The sequence below is a fragment of the Lygodium microphyllum genome, chromosome 2, assembly GCF_053477565.2.
Source record: "Lygodium microphyllum isolate KBCC chromosome 2, Lygodium_microphyllum_v1.1.10, whole genome shotgun sequence".
NCBI lineage: Eukaryota > Viridiplantae > Streptophyta > Polypodiopsida > Schizaeales > Lygodiaceae > Lygodium > Lygodium microphyllum.
The window spans coordinates 93991412-94010152 of NC_141136.1; the positions used below are offsets into that span (position 1 = coordinate 93991412).

Sequence of the window (18741 nt, forward strand, 5' to 3'; positions counted from 1 at the left end):
CAATGACAAATTTGTACATCAAGAACACCTCTCTCTCTCTCTCTCTCTCTCTCTCTTTCTCATCGAGAATGCAAAGCATTAGAGCTCACTCCCTATGTTGGAGAGAAAGAGAGACAGTGTGTGTGTTGAAGTGAGTGTGCTGGAGAGAGAGAGAGAGAGAGAGAGAGAGAGAGAGAGAGAGAGAGAGAGAGAGAGAGAGAATGTACCGACTCCCAACATCAATCACCATCTTTGTTTTTATTAATGAGCAATTCAAATTTAGTTTGGTATGGGAGCCAAGTTCAGGAGCTCTTTAGTCCTTTGACGCCGCCCAAATTTGCAACTCATATAATAAAATAGAATAAGCCAAAAGAAGAAAATACTCAATGGATACCTTGAGAGAAAGAAACAATGGCTAATGTGAAACCTTAAGTTGAAGCTTTGAATCTGGGTTGAAGCAAATGATAAAGAAGCTCCTTGAATGGTTGGCTCTGATACCAATTGAAGGCAGTGAGCCTAGAGTGGAAGCACACGAGTGAAAGCAATAGCTATGGTGGAGAGAGAGAGAGAGAGATGTGGGAACTCCAATGTGTGACTGGCCTTTTCTTTATCTAAATATCAGTGAAAGAATAAAGAATGAAGTGACAGTGATGGGCGCTTGCCACTTATAGTGTACAAGTGTGTGGGTACTATCAATATAGTAATATACACGTGGCTAAGCACACACACCTTTAACCCAAATAGAGAGAGAGGTGAGAAGAGAAGAGAGTGAGTGAGAGAGAGAGGAAGGGGGCGAGAGAGAGAGAGAGAGAGAGAGAGAGAGAGAGAGAGAGAGAGAGAGAGAGAGAGAGAGAGAGAGAGAGAGAGAGAGAGAGAGGTGAGAAGAGAGAAAGTGAGAGAGAGAAAAAGGAGAGAGAGAGGCTAATAACAAATAAACACAAATGCAAACTAATCTAATATCTCTTTCTCTCTCTAACTACCTAACTAACCAATCAACCTACTAACTAACTTACTAACTAAGATAACCAACATACTCTTTCTCATTATAAAATTTATAACATTTGTAATAAAGAATGAGATAAAGAAAGAGAGAGAATAGCAGAAGAATAAAAAAAGAGAAAGAGACATTAACATAAACAAGCCTCTCTCTCTCTCTCTCTCTGTCTCTCACTAAACTAACAAATGCAACAAAACAAAATTACAACTTGAAAGATACCGTGTCTTTCTCTCTCATAATTAACCCACACTCTCTCTAACATAAATAACAAATAAACCACCTAAACTAAAAACTATTATTCTCTCACCACCCCTCCTCTCTCTCTAACTAACTTACCTAGCCACTAAGCTACCATCTCTCTCTCTCTCTCTCTCTCTCTCTCTCTCTCTCTAACCAACTAACTAACTTACATAAACTTACTAACTAATAACATCATAAACTAATCAACTAATAACTAACTTACTAACTTAATAACATCATAAACTAACCAACTAGTAACTAACTTAGAATAACATTAAAACCAAGCCTTTGAGTGACTATGTGTGTATTTTAAGTTGAATCTTCTCGTATTAATGTCAAGATTAACTTCAGTGAGAAGACAATGTGTGAAAATCAAGTTAGAACTATGGGCTTACCAAACCCTTCACCCTAGATGAAGTACTAACCCTACATGGAAGGGGGGGGGATGGCTTCTCTACTAAACCCTTCACCACCCTAGACGGGGATGCCAAAACAAATGAACGTGGAGTAGGCTAAGGGGCAAGGGCCTCTATGAATCATGCATGTACATCTAACATGGGGTAGGTAGTTGGGGGCAAAATTGTTAAGAAAAGGGAAAGGAATGTGTAATAAGTGTCTTGAAAAGCGTTAGGGGGAGTTATCACAATCAAAGGCCAAGGAGCTACCAAGGACTTTGGACTCTAGAATGTTCTCTCTCTCTCTCTCTCTCTCTCTCTCTCTCTTGTGCATGTCATCTTTCTACTTTGTTTGACATATTCTATTGTGCATGCCTTGAGGGAGCAACCGCTTTTTGCATATTTTTCTTTCAGCTATTGCTGCGAGTGCTTTCTTGTCTTCTTTCTCTCCTTGAGAGCTGCAACCTTCACACACACACACACACACACACACACACACACACACACACACACAGAGAGAGAGAGAGAGAGAGAGAGAGAGAGAGAGAGAGAGGATATGGGGGAGCCTTCAGACAATGATGTGGAGGTCCTTTCCACCAAGGTCCGATGCGTGGAGACCCTCCTGGAAGAGACCTTTGCCTGCATCTCATGCTTGAGAGATGCTTACCTATAGATTTAGACTGCCATAGACTTTCCTCAGAGGCTCTACCTCATGGCTAATGCAGTTGGCCTATAGCTTAAGGAGTTGTTTGAATTGAAGCACACGTATAGGTGGGAGGCACCATGGTATGCTAGCCCGTTGGCTGAAAGAGGAACCAGAGATGAAAGAGGGATCAAGGAGAGCATGTCTACATCGGCCATGGTGATACAGGGCTTGAAGGGGGGGCTCCGGAGGAAAGATGCAAAGAGGCTGGTTGGCTCTAAAGGTCATGGTGGAGAGAGAGAACGATGACAAATGTGTATATCAATAACCTGTCTCTCTCTCTTTCTCATCGAGAATGCAGAGCATTAGAGCTCACTCCCTTTGTTGGAGAGAGAGAGAGAGAGAGAGAGAGAGAGAGAGAGAGAATGTACCGACTCCCAACCTGAGCAATCACCACCTTTCTTTTTAATAATGAGCAATTCAAATTTAGTTTGGTATGGGAGCCAAGTTTGGGAGCTCTTTAGTGCTTGGACGCCTCCCGAATCTACAGCTCAAATAATAAAATAGTATAGATGGAAATATAGATGCATATTATGATTTTCACGTGTTCTCATTTAAAAAAATATATTAAAGCTCTGGTAAAAGAATGTTTTCCCTTGGACTATATGTTTATCCGAATCTATCATCATTACGATGCTGTTACACCATGGTTAGTATGTATCGCTAATTCGTTGTACTGATAATCGCCGTTGTGCAGACCCAGTGAGCTCCTCCAATGGCGTTCTTGCATGCCGTCGCTCCGAACGCTGGCCTCTCGACACTTTGTCATCATACGCGCCTCTTCTGCCACGCCGTAGGAGGGGGAGGGCCTTCAAGTTCCGGGTACCTCGTCTGCTCCTGCAGGAACTTAGTCTTTTGGAACAACATTCTCTGACATGTAACCAGTTTTCCCCTTACTGCAGCCTTGACAACAGCTATGGAGACTCGTCATCGGCAAGCAATCTTAGGCATGGCTTCCTGCTTGTACTTGCATTTCGTTTTGCGTACGACCTGATACAATATTAATTCACGTGGTGCTCGAAACACCATTTACGCTCTTACTGTACAGACATCGCTATGCTTGCAGTTATTTGTGGAAGACGTAATCACAAGTTGTTATCCGTGTGTTGGCCAGTCATGTCTGACGCACAAGTACACATCTTGTTCCCTTGAATCTTAGTGCTTCACTAACGCTTGTTGCTGTAGCTCGAGGCCACTTCAATGGTGACACGCAGCAGAATCTCACATACGTTTTATCAGCAGTGCTTCTCTATGTTATTCTACTCTCCATCTTTTTGACACGTGTTCAATTAGCAGTGTTTACAGCATCTATTCTCTTGCGAACTTGCTGTCCTTAGTTTATGCTAGATACATTTGAAGTGATACATAGGCTTCGCACAGTTTCCTTATTAATTAGTTTGCACATATCATTCAACATTTAACGAGTATAGTCAACATATATCTACATATGGACTTGTACAATTCATCCAAGGGATATTGCTATGCTTGCAGAACTCAGCAGCCGGTTGCTGAAACCATTCAGACGTTCAATTTGACGGTGAGATTTGTCTTTTTGTCCTATCCTACCTTCGTATTCTCTATTGTAGCTTTGAATGGAGACTAACTTAATTTCAGTTACTTCAGGAAAAGGGATCAGTGGCTAACTCCACAAACGTGATGAAGCTCTTCAATGATGTTCAACAAAGCAAGTGAATTCACCTTTCTTTTAAGATGATGAAAATAACATGTTTAAATACCATTTCATGAAACGATTCATCAAACTACAATCAATATGGCTACTTGGAGATTTGGCATGTGGCTTGTGTACACGTTTTCTTAGGTTTGTGCATTGGCTTGCACACTTGCCAATTACACCATAGCCTCTACAATTTTGATGAACATGGCTGTCATCCATAAAGATATCCTTATAATTAAGGAATATGGCAGATTTTCTTGTGGACCAATTTAATGGATTTCAACCGAGAAAGTGAGTGAACATATTTGGGGACCAATGGTATGACTGCAACTTTTAATTTGTCTGATTAAGTGATTGGTGGACTATACAGTTCTATCGAGCTTAGGGCACAATTGTAGTGCCTTTCATAACCAACCTTGAACAAAGGAAGCTTGGTCTTCTAGACCACAAAGACACACAAGTGAGGTATCGGGGCCTTGAGTCTCATCTAAGAAATGCCATCCAAAAATACATGACTCCAAGTGCAAAGATTGGTCATCCTAAGCACAAGGATGTTAGTGGTCATGATCATCTTGTACTCGTGAATCCTATGCATAGTTAGTGGGGAACATTAGGAACTTCTTCTGGTTTTGGTCAATTGGGTTATTTTGGTGTACTTTGTTTTTGTGGTTAGTATCCGGCTTTTGGGCCTACCCATCTTATTTGGGCTGCGGAGACATGTATGCCACTTTAGGTCATGTGGCTTTATCAGGGCAGCCTGTCAATGGAAGTGGTAGCAGAGAATATACATAGCCCTCAGATGACCAGCAGTAGTGCTTACAGTCCTCTCTATGGATGCAAGACAATGAGATGGCAAGGACCAGCTAGCATTAAATGTTGCCACCCAACACAGTAGATCCACCACCCAAGCAGCTACTGTGCAGTTCAGCATGCTGCCCACTAAAGGTGCCAAAACCTATGATATGTACAAATCTAACACTCTCTTTTTTCATGGGCGATCAGCATAATAAAATCTACAATCATGACTAGACCATGGTTCATGATACATACAACAATGACAACAGAAAGAACCATGGGTACCCAAGGTTGAAGCCTTGGGTGATCAGGCCAATGCTAGAGGTGAGTTGGAGAAGGCATTGATGTCGATGCGATCATACCTGAACCTTTATCCTAGAATGTTAAAATAGCTGTTTTTTCCTGTCATGATGAACAGCCCTGCAGAAGCACATCATGACGATAGATTCTGTGCCTTCAGCCATCCTACCAAGTGGATCCCCCATATCAGGACCAATTATGAGCAAAACCAGCTTGCTAACAATCCCATCATGGACTTCACGACACACTAGCTTGAGGGCTTCAAAACCGCCGGATAAGTGGATGCATGTGAAGCAGTCAACATGAAGTGAGAGAAGAAGAAAGCAGGGATGATGAAGAAAGAAGACTAGAACTGAATGCAAGGATGAGCTGAGTACAAGCAGCCCTTGCACGAATGCCGAGGCATGCCAGTGAGGCTACCAGAATGAGAGGTAGCTGATGAAGATTACAGGCAATGATGAGGTCAAAATCTGGATGATGGGGAGGCACTGCTGTGGCAGCCCATAAATAGTCTTAGAAGGCCTACTGCCCAAAAGGCTCAATGTGCTACTGTCCATGCCAGTGAGGCTACCAGAATGAGAGGTAGCTGATGAAGACTACAGGCAATGATGAGGTCAACAGCTGGATGATGGGGAGGCACTGCTGTGGTAGCCCATAAATAGGCTTAGAAGGTATAAATATGGCTGGCGTACTGCCCAAAAGGATCAATGTGCTGCTGTCCATCTGAAATTCATCAACTGGCTGTTGAAGGTCCATTGCAATTGTGAAATATGGCCAACAAAACAGGCCGGAAATGCAATAATGACAGCACACTTATAGTTTGACACAATGTCAGAGCTTATGTGTCCCTTAGACTCTATTGGAACTCACAACATGTAAGCACCAAGGAAACTAGAACCTGCATACTGGTGTGTCATATTGAGATCCTTATGTGCTAAACAAAAATCAAAGGAAAGAAGAGCTAAGATCAACATGAATGAGAGACAAAGTAAAGAAATGGGATAATTGCATTATGAAGACATAACAATTAAGTGTGTTTTGGGGCTGTTTAAGAATGCTAATCAGCTGAAAAGTGTGTTTTAGCTGCTAATCAGCTGAAAAGCGTGTTTTAGCCCAAGAAGGAGGTGGTACATGTCAATTCCATGTCTTACGAGTCACTGCTCTACCTGTGTATATACCAAGAGTTTTTATGTCCTAGATGTGCTAGTTGTTTGGAAGCCTTGAAAGCTCTCCTAGGCAATTTGTTTAGTTGCATGCCTCGTACTCCATGTATAAAGCTGTTGGTCTAGAAGAGAGCATCCATTATCATGGGGGGTGCTACAAACTCAGCTCTAAGGATCTCATGTGGTACTAATGGCTTGCTGTATATCATCCTTGAGAGCATGATAATTCGTAGTCTCTCAATCTATGTCCATAAATATGTAGCCAAGCTAGGGATTTAGATTGTTGCTCCATATAATATGGCTACTGTGGCTAATCTGTCAAATAACGACCCTTGTATGTGAGGCTTATGGAAGGGTGCCTGGTGTCATTGTCTCTCCAACATGGCTAGTGCAACATATTCTTGTATGAGTTGATCTCTAGTTGCCAATGTTAGAGTGCATCGAATGCAGAAGCATGTGGACAAGATTAGAAGACAATGAACATGAGAGAAGAGGGAGAGAGAAAAGAGATAGTAGAGTGCAGAAATTTGCAGTCAATGAATGTTAAAATGAAGAAGGCAGGCATACAGAGGGGCCGTCGAAGTATCTCCTTGAGCCGATCCCTCTCTTACAACCTGAAGCACAAGTGAGTGTGGGTTGGTTGCATGCTCAACCTAAATGGTTAAAAAAATAGCTGTAAAATGACCAGGTTGGCCAGCTAAAATTGGCTGACCAGCTGCAAAAATTGCCAATTGCATATAGAATAATAATAAACTCAGTGATCTTGATTAGCTAGGCCATGTGGCACTATCACTTGCCCACGGATGGTGCAACCTTTTCGGGAAAAGATGACCACTCCTAGTGATTGCTGAAAATGCCTCAAATTGACAGGAAATGTGTAACTATGCTCGAGAGAACTAACTGTACAACTGTAGCCTGACTATGCCAGTCTAGGGAATGATTAAATCTCTAACACCCCCTCTCAGATCGTGGATGAGACATAAGGCTTAGGGATCTAGAGTGTCGTTGAAGAATGACCCAAGGAAATGCCTTCATAAACAAATCTACCAAATTGTCATTTGTCTTGTAGTATACCACATCAATGGTCTCATCCAAGATCTCCTCCTGAATGAAATGGTATTGTATCTCAATGTGCTTCGACCTTGCATAAAACATATAGTTCTGTGTTAAGGCAATGCAACTCTCATTGTTGCAATGAAGTGTTGTGGGACGTATCTGTAGACAGCCAAGCTATCTTAGTAACCTCCAAAGCCACAATGTCTCACATGTGGTGGAAGACGTTGCTCTATAGTCTACCTCTATAGAAAAAAGGGCAATTGTGGGCTGCCTCATGTTACTCCATGAAATAGCCCTTGCAACCAAAGTGAAGCAATATCTTGTCGTTGATCTCTGTTGATCAACATCTTTGGCCCAATTTGAATCCGTCCAACTTGTAAGAACCAAATCCGAATCTCCAATACGTGCTGGATAATGAATACCAAGATCAAAGGGTTTCCCTCAAGAACTACAAAATCCTCATAGCAGCTTTTTAGTGAGCAAGCTTGGGTTCACTCATGAACCTTGCAAGCAATCCTACATGAAAGCACAAATCAGTTGGAGTGTTAAGGAGCCATATCAACGACCCAATCAATTACCTATAGCGGGTAACATTTGTTGCTGGTGAATTTGCATGGGCCGTAGCCTTTCAATTGGGATCCATAGGAGTAGAAATAGCCTTCCATCCTTCCATCTCAAACGTAGTAAAAAATCCTGTACATATTGCTATTGAGAGATGAAAATCCGCTTCGGAGTTTGCCAAATCTCATGACCTAGAAGGAAGTGGAGAAGGCCCATATTTGTTATCTCGAACACCTTGTGTAGTGTCTCCTTTGTTTGTTTGACCTTTTGGGCGCAGTCACCTGTCAAGATGAGATCATCCACATAAAGCACGAACAACACATGTCCTCCAGCTAAGGTGTGGACATACAACTGGGGATTGGAAGAGGAATGTCTATACTCTAACTTCCCTTGGAGGAATGAGTCTATGTTACTCGTTCCAAGCATGTGGAGCTTGTTTGTGCCCATAAAGGGCCTTTTTCAACTTGTTTACCTGGCTGTTGGACGAGAAAAACCTAGGAGTTTGCCCAACATAGATCTCCTCCTTTAAATCTCCATTAAGAAAGGGAAATTTCACATCAAGGTGATAAACCGGCCATCTCCTATGGCTGGCTAAGGTAAGAATGGCCCTAATGGTAGCCATCCAAGTTGTAGGTGCAAAGGTGTCACGGAAATCCACCCTCGGCCGTTGTGCGAAGCCCTTTGCAATGAGCCGTGCCTTGTGCTTATCTAGGGTGCCATCACTATGGTACTTGGTCTTAAAGACCCATTTGACACTAATTGTCTTTCTAGGAGCAGGCTAAGACACAAGATTCCAAGTGTCATTACGCTCAATTGTATCCAACTCTTGCTCCATAGTCTTCTTCCAATGATATGATTGTAAAACCTCCTTCACAAAGGTGGGCTCTCTATCTTGCATGGCACGAGACATCAAACATTAGTTCATACAAACAAGCTTGTTGGAGTGTGCATGGTTCCTTTGAGCATGCCGCGGGAAATCTTGTGGCTGCCACTCCTTAGGGACTCCCTCAATCTTCTCTGAATCACAATGTATCATGCGCACAAGGGGGAGATCAATACTCCCCTTGTCGCTTTGCCTTTGTTGAAGTCTTTGGAATGTCCACTGGTGCTAGTGAAATGGGTGAATACAGCGGTAAGGCAATCCCCTCCTCCACTAAGGGTGGAGCCTCACTAGGCAGGGGCTTCAAAGGTACTAGAGTAGGTGCCCAATTGCCACCTGGATCTCCAAGGACGAGATGCTCAATACCCCCCTTTGTAGTTGGGAACTCCACGAACCGAACATTTCGACTTGTGTATACCTCTTGTGAAATGGGATCATAAATCTTATATTCTTGGGACTATGAGCTATAACCCCCAAACACTTGTCTTTTGGAAGTTTGCCCAAACTTGTCTCTCTTTTTCTTTGGGATGTGAACACAAGCATTATACCTAAATACCTTGAAATAAGAGATATCTGGCTTTTGACCAAAGTAACCCTCAAAGGGTGTTATACCAACCACGACTGATGCAGGGGATTGATTAAGGATCTGGACAACAATGGCCATTGCTTTAGCCCATAAACATTGAGGTGTTTGTTGATACTTTGTCATAGTCTGTGCCATCTTGATTACACTGCGATTCTTTTGCTCCAATATGCCATTCTCTTGGGGGTATTTGTGTTGGCAAACTCGTGATGTATGCCATGATTTGCACAAAACAAGTGAGCTCATGGGAGACAAACTGCCCCGTCTTGTCAGAATGGAGGGTCTTGAGTTGCCAGCTAGACCTGTTCTCCTGAAAGATCAACCAATCCTTAAGGTGCAAGAATGCTTCTAACTTCAGCTCCAAGAAGTACTCCCACATCATCTTGCTACAATCATCAACAATTAGCTTAGAATACAAACTTCCCTCAAGGAACTCCGTCCTCTTCGATCCACATAAGTCCATTGAAACAAGCTCTAGTAGCTCCTTAGTCCATTGTGAAGTCTTGTTGGGAATAGCTTCTTTATGTTGCTTGCCATGAATGCAAGATACACATGGCGGGTGGCTCACCCCAATCTTTGGCAATCCAGCGCAAGTTGACCACGAGCTGCCTTCCAAAGGTACTCGTAGTTGAGGTGGCCAAACCGAGAATGCCATAGCTCAGTTTGAGTTTGAGAAGAAAGAAGAAGAGATGAAAAGGTAGATGAAGTCCACATCTTGTAGACTCCATTCTCCTCATGGCCTACACAAAGAACTTGCTATGATACCCCATCAAGGACTTGAAAAGAGTGTCAGTAGAGGGTGTGAGGATCGAGACATGCGATACTGTGGTTCACACAATGTATGTGTGTGAGAGAGAGAGAGAGAAAGAGAGAGAGAGAGCATTTACGAAAAAAGAAAGAAAGAAAGAGAGAGAGCACAAGACTTGATGTGGGTACAATCTCAAAAAGTGTACGACTTTAGGTTTTTGATTTATATATATATATATATATATATATCGTGTGAAGGTAGAGGAAAGAATAATCTAAGTCTATGTATATACAAAGTTGAAATCCAACCCCTATCATCTGGTGGCAATGTGTAAACTGCTCTATTAGAAGACCCTTCGTGATAAGGTTTGCAGGGTTATGATCGGTATGTACCTTGACAAGTTCAATGCTCTTGCTATCAAGTACATTCTGGATAAAATGATACTTCACCTATATGTGCTTCGTCTTTGCATGAAAGACAGGATTCCGTGTTAGCATGATAGCACTTTGACTATCATAGTGAAGGATAGGAACCTATGTAATGCCAAGCTCTCTTACCAAACGTAAAAGCCATTTAGCCTCCTTGCATGCCTCAATTGTGGCAGCCACATACTTTGCCTCTGTAGTAGACAATTCAACACACTTCTGTAGCTTGGATATCCAAGAGATTGCTTCCCTTGTGAACGGAACACATATCCTGAAGTAGACTTCTTAGAGTTAGGATGACCAACATAGTCTGCATTTGTGAAGCCAACAACATATGACTTCTGCTTCCCAAGGCAGAGATGCACAAGGCTTGTGTGCCCTTAAGGTATCTCATGATACCCTTCACTTCTTCCCAATGCTTTTTGCGAGGATATGCCATGTACCTGCTAACCACTCCCACCGCAAATGCAATGTCAAGATGTGTAGCAACCATAGCATACATCAAGCTACCAATAACTGAAGCATAAGGAATCTTGGCCATCTTAGCCTTTCCATCATCAGATGTAGGGTTGCCATCTGCACTGACTTTCACATATGGAGGCCTTGCGATCTGTCCTTGAGTATACGCATGCCAAGAATATGATTGGCCTCACCAAGATCTTTCATATCAAAGCTATTGTGTAGGCTTTGTTTCAAGGAGTCCAAAGCATGAACATCCTTGCTTGCAATCAACAGTCATCTACATACAAAACCAAGAGAATAAGGTTGCCATCTGCTGCCTTCTTGGTATATAAGCAATGATCAACTTGAGATCTATGGAATCCTTGAGATTGCATAAATGTATCAAATTCAAGATACCATTCTCGTGGTGCCTGTTTCAGCCCATACAAACTCTTGTTGAGTTTACATACCATGTGTTCTTTCCCTTTTGCAACAAAACCCTCATGTTCCTGCATATAGATCTCCTCATGCAGATTACCATGTAAGAAAGCTGTTTTTACATTCATCTGTATGACTTTTATATCTTCAAATGCATTCAAGCCCAAAATGGTTCGCAAAGTAGTCATTTTGACTATAGGTAAAAAAATTTCATCAAAATCAATTCCATGTTTCTACTTGTATCCTTTAGCAACCAGTCGTGCTTTATACCTTGGCAAAGAACCAAAAGTGACTTTCATTTGGTAAACCCATTTGCATGGTAGCAATTTCTACCCTTTAGGCAAATGCACCAAATCCCAAATGCCATTTTTCATCAGAAATTCCATCTCTGACAGCGTAGCCTTATGCCATTTCTTGCTGTCTTTTCTGTCCATTGCTTCCTTGAAGTATGACGGCTCACCACAATTTGTCAACATGACATTATTTAGCTACATAATTGATACTAGGAACAAATCTATCTAGTTGTCTTTGCATTCTGGTCGACCTATGGACCCAATAATCAAGATTTGTTGGCTGTTCAGCTTGCAAATTTGCATTAACAGCTTGCTGTTCTGTAGGTTCAGCATGTTGTAGAGCCGGTTTTGGTTGTGTGAAAGGCATATGTTCTTATTGAAGTTGTGGTACATCATGGGTAATATCTTGCTAATCATTTTCAGTATCATTCCCTACATTTTCAGGGCCATTTACAGCAGGTATTTGTTGCTGTCCCAGTGGGCATTCTTTGCTGTCCTATCAATACATCTTCCCGGAATACAACCCTTTTAACTTCCTCAGTCTTTTCAAGTTGTTTGTGCATGCGATCTTCCCGGAAGATAACATCATTGTTGCGTACAATTTTCCTTTTTTGGGATCCCATAACCTATACCCCATTTCACCCTTATCACCATATCCTAGGAAAATACATTTGCAAGACTTTGGCTCAAGCTTGCTGCATTCTTCCTTGTGAATGTGCATAAAGGTCTCGTAGCCAAACACTCTTAAGTGAGCATATAAAGGTGGCTTGCCCAACTACGGTTCCTGAGGGACTCCCGTCCCCCAAAGACCTGCTTGGTGACTGATTAATAAAGTGTATGGCTATCATAACAGTCTTTGCCCAAAACCCATGAGGTAAAGCAACATGCGATAGCATTGTACGGACCTCGTCTTGAATGGTCCTGTTCATACGCTTTGTAACACCATTTTGGGGTGGATTGTGAGGGGCGGTGAGCTCCCTCTTAATCCCTTTGCTGTCACAAAAGTCCTAAAAGGCTTTGGACACATATTCCCCACCATTGTTAGAGCGAAGACACTTTAATGTCTTGCTGGTCTGATTTTCAACAAGTGCCAATAATTTTTTAAATTTATTCAAGGCCTCGTCTTTACGAGGGATTGGATAAACCCATACTTTGTGTGTGGCATCATCAACAAAAGTAATGAAACACTTTTTCTCCCTAGAGATAACTTTGGCATCTGACATACATTTGAATGCACCAACTCTAAGGGTGAAGACTTTAGAGAAAGAGATTTCATCAAATTGTGCAAAAATTGGCTGGTATATGCACTTGGATACATATATTGATGCAATTTGGGCAGATTTGCCTTTGAAAATTTAGGGCTTTTGACCGCAATTGTCAAATTTGTGCTTGAGAATGCATTTGGAGCAGAAATTGCAGTAGAATTTTGGGAATTCCACATGAAATTGGTGCATTGGCCCATAAATGTGGCTGTAATTGATTGTGGAGTGCAATAACAGACATGATCTAATTCTAGAAATCTGAAATTTCTAAAGTTTCTTGATTTTCACTGTGGGTTGGTACTTGCAATATACTGTGGTCATTTGTGTAACATTTGGCTTGCATTTGCTAACGTTTGAGTCAATTTAGTGCTGCAAATCATGGTTGGAAGCAGTGACAGCAGCAACCTTTTGCACATCAATAAGCTTGAGGATGCACACAATTTTGCAATACGGCAAAAATAGTGCTACAATGTCTTGGAGAAAAAGAAACAGGTGAAGCCCATCAAAGTGAAGGGAATAAGACCAGCAAGTATGAAACAAGAAGAGTTGGATGACTTGGATGAGCTTACATCCTCGACCATAGAGCTCTAAGTGTCAAACAACTTGCTCTTTAGCATTGAGAAGCTGAATTCTGCATATGAAATGTAGCAAAGACTTGAGGAATTGTATGCTCAAAGAAATGCAGCCAGTAAGGTTTGTTGGCTAAGAAAGGTGATGGACCTTCGCATGAAGATACAACCGTGTATGTACATTTGAATGAGTTCAACTCAATTTTCAGTCGGGTGATTGCTTTGGATTTTCACGTTGATGATGAGTTCAAGGGTACTTTCTTGCTATGCACTTTGCTTGAAAGTTGGGATACTTTCAGGATAGCTTTGAGTAACTCAAATGCTCAGTTGCTATATTTTGATGTGGAGAGTTCCTTGCTGATGGAAGAACTCAACAGGCTAAATAATTCAGCAAACAGGTCTTCTAATGCATTGCACACTAGGGGTAGATTTCAGCAAAAGGGCAGTTCTGAAAATAGAGCATGCAACAAGTTTCATGGCAAAAATGTGGAGTGTCATCATTGTGGTAGGAAAGGGCACTACAAATGGGACCGTTTTCAATTGAAGAAAGAGAAAGGCAAAAGCAAAAACACTAAAGACAACAAGGCTGAGAAAAAGAACAACCAACCTACAAAGAAAAGCAATGTAAAGATAGAGGAGGTAAATATAGTTACTCATGAGAATGACAGTGACGGTGATGTACTTCTTGCTTCTTCTTTGAGTGCACATGCATTGATTGCAGATTTTGATGATGACATGCATACTTGGATACTTGATTCAGGTGCGTCTTTTCATGTCACACCACATTATGAGTGGTTTTTTAGACTACGATGCTGGTGCACGTGGTGTTGTCCACTTGGGAGATAAGTATGCATTTAAAGTTGCAGGTATTGACAGTGTAAAATTGGAATTTCAGTATGGCTCCGTGTTTGTTTTACATAATGTGAGGCATGTATCCCAGCTCAAGAAGAGCTTGATAAGCACATGGCAGCTAGATGACGAAGGCTATTACACCACCTTTGGGGATAGCAAATGGAAAATTTGTAAGGGCTCTCGCATTGTTGCCAAGGGCTTCAAAAGTGATACTTTGTATCCTTTGCATGTATCTAGCGTGCGTGACCATATAGTTGCCATAACTGAGCAGCCAAGTGTTTCTTTATGCCATAGCTGGTTGGAACACATGAGTCGAATTGGAATGAAAATGCTTTCTCAGTTGGGTTATTTGCTGTCTTTGAGGTATGTTGATTTTGAACAATGTGATCATTGTATTTATGGTAAGCATGCTCAAATGTCACATTAAAAATCTATTTCTCTAAAGTCTTGACTCTTAGAGTTAGTACATTCAGATGTATGTCAGATGCCAGAGTTATCTCTAGGGAGAAAAAAGTATTTCATTACTTTTGTTGATGATGCCACATGCAAAGTATGGGTTTATTCAATCTGTCGTAGAGACGAGGCCTTGAATAAATTTATAAAATTTCAGTGAAATTTGAAAATTCCTAAATTTCCTTGGCAAATGTGCACCAAATTTGCAATGTTTGAATTAAATTGTCGTGTTTTGCATCAAAATCCCCAAATTCAAGAAAAGCCCCAAATGTTGGCTCAAAATTTCACACAGTCTTACTCATGTGAATGTTCGTCAGCGGGAGGGGAATAGATTGCAGAAATTAATTTAAAAAATGACGAAAAAAGGCTGTCGAATTGTGACGCTATGACAGCGATGACTTGCCTCCTATCGTGTGTCTATTGTCGCGTGATTTGTGCCCACTTGGTCACGCCTGACCTGCCTCTAGCCCGTCGCGTGCTCGCCGGGCCGTCACTTACTCTCTTGACATGTCTAGCTTACACTTGACTACGTCCACTTGGTCACACCTGACCTGCCTCCAGCCCGTCGCCTACTTGCCAGGTCGTCACCTACTCGCTTGACTTGTCTAGCTCACACGTGACTTTCTAGGCCATTGCTTGTTGATGCCTAACTCACGCCACCCGTCTGACCTATCGAGGTCCAAAACTGACCTATCGCCTGCCTCAAGAAGTGTGCACAACTATGCGTAGCTCTGATACCAGTTTGCCAGCAGAGTGCGCGAGGATCGAGACGCGATGCTATGGTTTGCACAATGAGAGAGTGAGTGCAGAGTAGTGTGAGAGAGAGAGCACAAGACTCGATGTGGGTACAATCTCAAAAAGTGTACCACTTTAGGTTTTGATTTCACACACACACACACACACACACTTATAGATAGATAGATAGATGGATAGATAGATAGATAGATAGTACATGTGTAAGGGTGCGTGCATATGCAAATATTGTAAAAGGCACGATGACCCTTTATTCCCAACAAAGAGTCCTTATCAAACTCGACTATTAAACCAAGAGAAAAAATCTTGCTCACTAAAAGAAGATGATAGCCTAAACCTGGCACATAGAGAACCTCTGATGTGTGGGCACCACCTTGCTCATCTGGAATCAACTGTAGCTTGCATATCACCTTTGCCTTTGATTGGGACCAAAGAGCTATCACCAATGAGAATTTTCCCATGCATCGGATGTACATGGGGAATACCATTTGAAGAAGGAGTCATGTGGCAGGAAGTGTGACTATCCACAATCTACTCACGAGACTGTGGGGCCAGCATCGTTGCATCAGTGGTCGTTAGAAGAACATCCTCAATCACCTCCAAATGGAGGACTGCGGCCGATGAAGGGGCAACAATTGCTTATGAGTCCTTTGTAGTGTTCTCCTTCTTGTCCTTGTTGAGGCAATCCTTTTTCCAATGACTTGTTTTGCCACAGATGTGGCAAGTAGACTCATTGGCTTTATCTTGCTTGGACTTGACCTTTGAGTTGTTCCTCTTGGTCAAAGACCATTGGAACCAACTCCTCCCACTTAAGTGTTGGGAATAAAGGCCTTGTGCCTTTAAATGTGCTCGGGTGTGAACATACCCTTAGCACTTGTACTTACACATATATATCTATCTAAAAACCTAAAGGTACACACTCATCATTGTACCTAAAAATGTGCACACTCTCTGCTCTGCTCTCTCTCGCTCTCTCTGTCTCTCGCTGCGCATAACGACTGACTGTCTCGATCTTTATGCCTAACCCGTCAATACAAACTGGTATTAGAGCCATCAGGTTCTGTACGCTTCCCGAGATCTGACAAGACCAGCAGACAACTGGAGTTCTTGACGACCTGTGTGTCGGGCTGAGGCAGAAGGCACGTGCGCAGAGGGTGACCAGCGTGGTGACTAGGCAACGTGTGGTGTCAAGCAGGTGTAGATTGGCAAAGGGTCGGGCGGGCTGGACAGGCGACAACAGCTGTTGAAGAGTAGTCGCAGGCGAGCTGACGGACGGCGCTTGCAAGGTAGTTGACCTGTGGATAAACATGACGAGTAGCAGCTGACAGGACTGGAGGCGTGCTGCATGGCAACCACGCGATGGGCAGCAACTGATGGGCATCCAGCGGGCGGTCATTTGGCAGGCGTGACAGGTCACGTGACCCGCCCCATGGATCAACAGCTCCCCCCCGGTAATTAAAAAAAATAAAATCAGAAATTCTATCTCTACCAAATCTCTTTTAATCTCTCCCCTTGCCGGCTGTTCGTGTGCACAAGCATTGTGTGCAAATCTGTGCAGGTTTAGGCCCAGAAATTTGGGGCTTTTCACTAATTTGGGGGTTTTGCTGAACTTGCTCTATTTTGGCAAAATTGACCTGTCCTATGCATGACAGAGAAAATGCAAATGTGTGGTTGATGCTTTGAGCACAAAAATTTTGGGGCTTTTGACCGTGTGTGTCAAATTTTATGCCCGTGGGTACATGTACAACAGAAATTGCAGCTAAAATTTGGGATTTCTCATGTAATGTGGTGCATATGCCCTTGGAACAGCTGTAATTAGTTGTGGAATGCTGTAGCACATGGTTCGGTGCTTCTGAAAATTTAATTACAGATCTGAAATCTGTGCTTCTATGTGGTCATTTATTGCTGGTTGGTACTTGTTTGTACCTTGGTCACTGGGGTGACAGTTTTGGGCTTGCATTTGCTGTTCTTTTTTGGTCACATTTGGGCCGAAAATCATGGCTGGCAGCAATGACAGCAGTAATCTGATGCACATAAAGAAGCTTGAAGGAGCACATAACTTTGCAGTTTGGCAAAAACAGTGCTACAATATCTTGTTACAAACGAAGGAGGCAAAGCCGATTAAAACCAAAGGAGCAAAGCCCACGGACATGGAACAGGAAGATTGGGATGAGTTAAATGAGCTTGCATGCTCAACCATTGAGCTATCGACTTCTGATGCCTTGCTGTTTAATATTGAAGGTTTGGATTCTGCATATGCTATATGGACTTGACTGGAAGAACTGTATGCACAGAAGAGTGCTGCAAGCAACGTGTATTGGCTGAAAAAGCTTATGGATTTGCATATGAAAGAGGATACAACAATGTCTGCTCACTTGAGTGAGTTTAACTCCATTTTCAGCCAGTTGGTTGCCTTGAAGTTCATGATTGATGAGGAATTTAAGGCTACTTTCTTGCTTTGCACTCTACCAGAGCGTTGGGATACATTCAGGACTGCTATGAGCAATTCTAATGTGATTCCTTTATATGTTGATGTAGAGAGTGGTCTACTCATGGAAGAAATGAATCAGCAAAACAATGCATCTAGTAAGTCTTCCAGTGCTTTGCATACTAGGGACAGATCACAGTAGAAAGGCAAATGTGATAGCAAGGGACGCAGTAAATCACGTGGCAAAGATGTTGAATGCCATCATTGTGGCAAGAAGGGTCACTTTAAACGTGACTGCTACAAATGGAAGAAAGAGAAGGAAATTGCAAGAAGATAGATGATAGCAAGGAAGAGAAGAAAGACAGTCAGTCTAAGAAGAGCAGTGTCAAAATTGAAGAGATGAATGTAGTCACTCATGACGGTGATAGTGGGAGTGACGTACTCTTTGTCTCTTCACACTTTGGTGCATATGCTTTACTTGCAGATACAGATGATGACATGCATACCTGGATTCTCGATTCAGGTGCTTTCTTTCATGTCACCCCTCATCGTGAGTGGTTCTCTGACTATACAGGGGGTCGATATGATGTTGTCCATCTTGGGGACAACTATGCATGTGACATTGCAGGTATTGACAATGTGCAGTTGTAGTTTCAGCATGGCTCTATCTTCACACTTCAACATGTATGGCATGTATCTTAGCTCAAGAAGAGCTTAATTAGCACAGGGCAGCTAGATGATGATGGTTTTCA

At 42.3% G+C, this 18741-nt stretch overlaps 1 protein-coding gene across 2 annotated transcripts in view; it reads left to right on the forward strand.

The window, feature by feature from the left end:
* The first annotated feature begins 2924 nt into the window (after positions 1 to 2924).
* The window catches only part of LOC148040034 (UDP-Glycosyltransferase superfamily protein), a 77190-nt gene continuing 61373 nt past the window's right edge, over positions 2925 to 18741 (forward strand). For both annotated transcript variants that reach the window (XM_087696179.1, XM_087696170.1), the window contains exons 1-4: positions 2925 to 3136; positions 3217 to 3261; positions 3806 to 3851; positions 3938 to 3998. In XM_087696179.1, the coding sequence (XP_087552305.1) occupies positions 3030 to 3136; positions 3217 to 3261; positions 3806 to 3851; positions 3938 to 3998 (259 nt within the window). In that variant the 5' untranslated portion in view covers positions 2925 to 3029. The remainder of the gene's footprint in view (positions 3137 to 3216; positions 3262 to 3805; positions 3852 to 3937; positions 3999 to 18741) is intronic.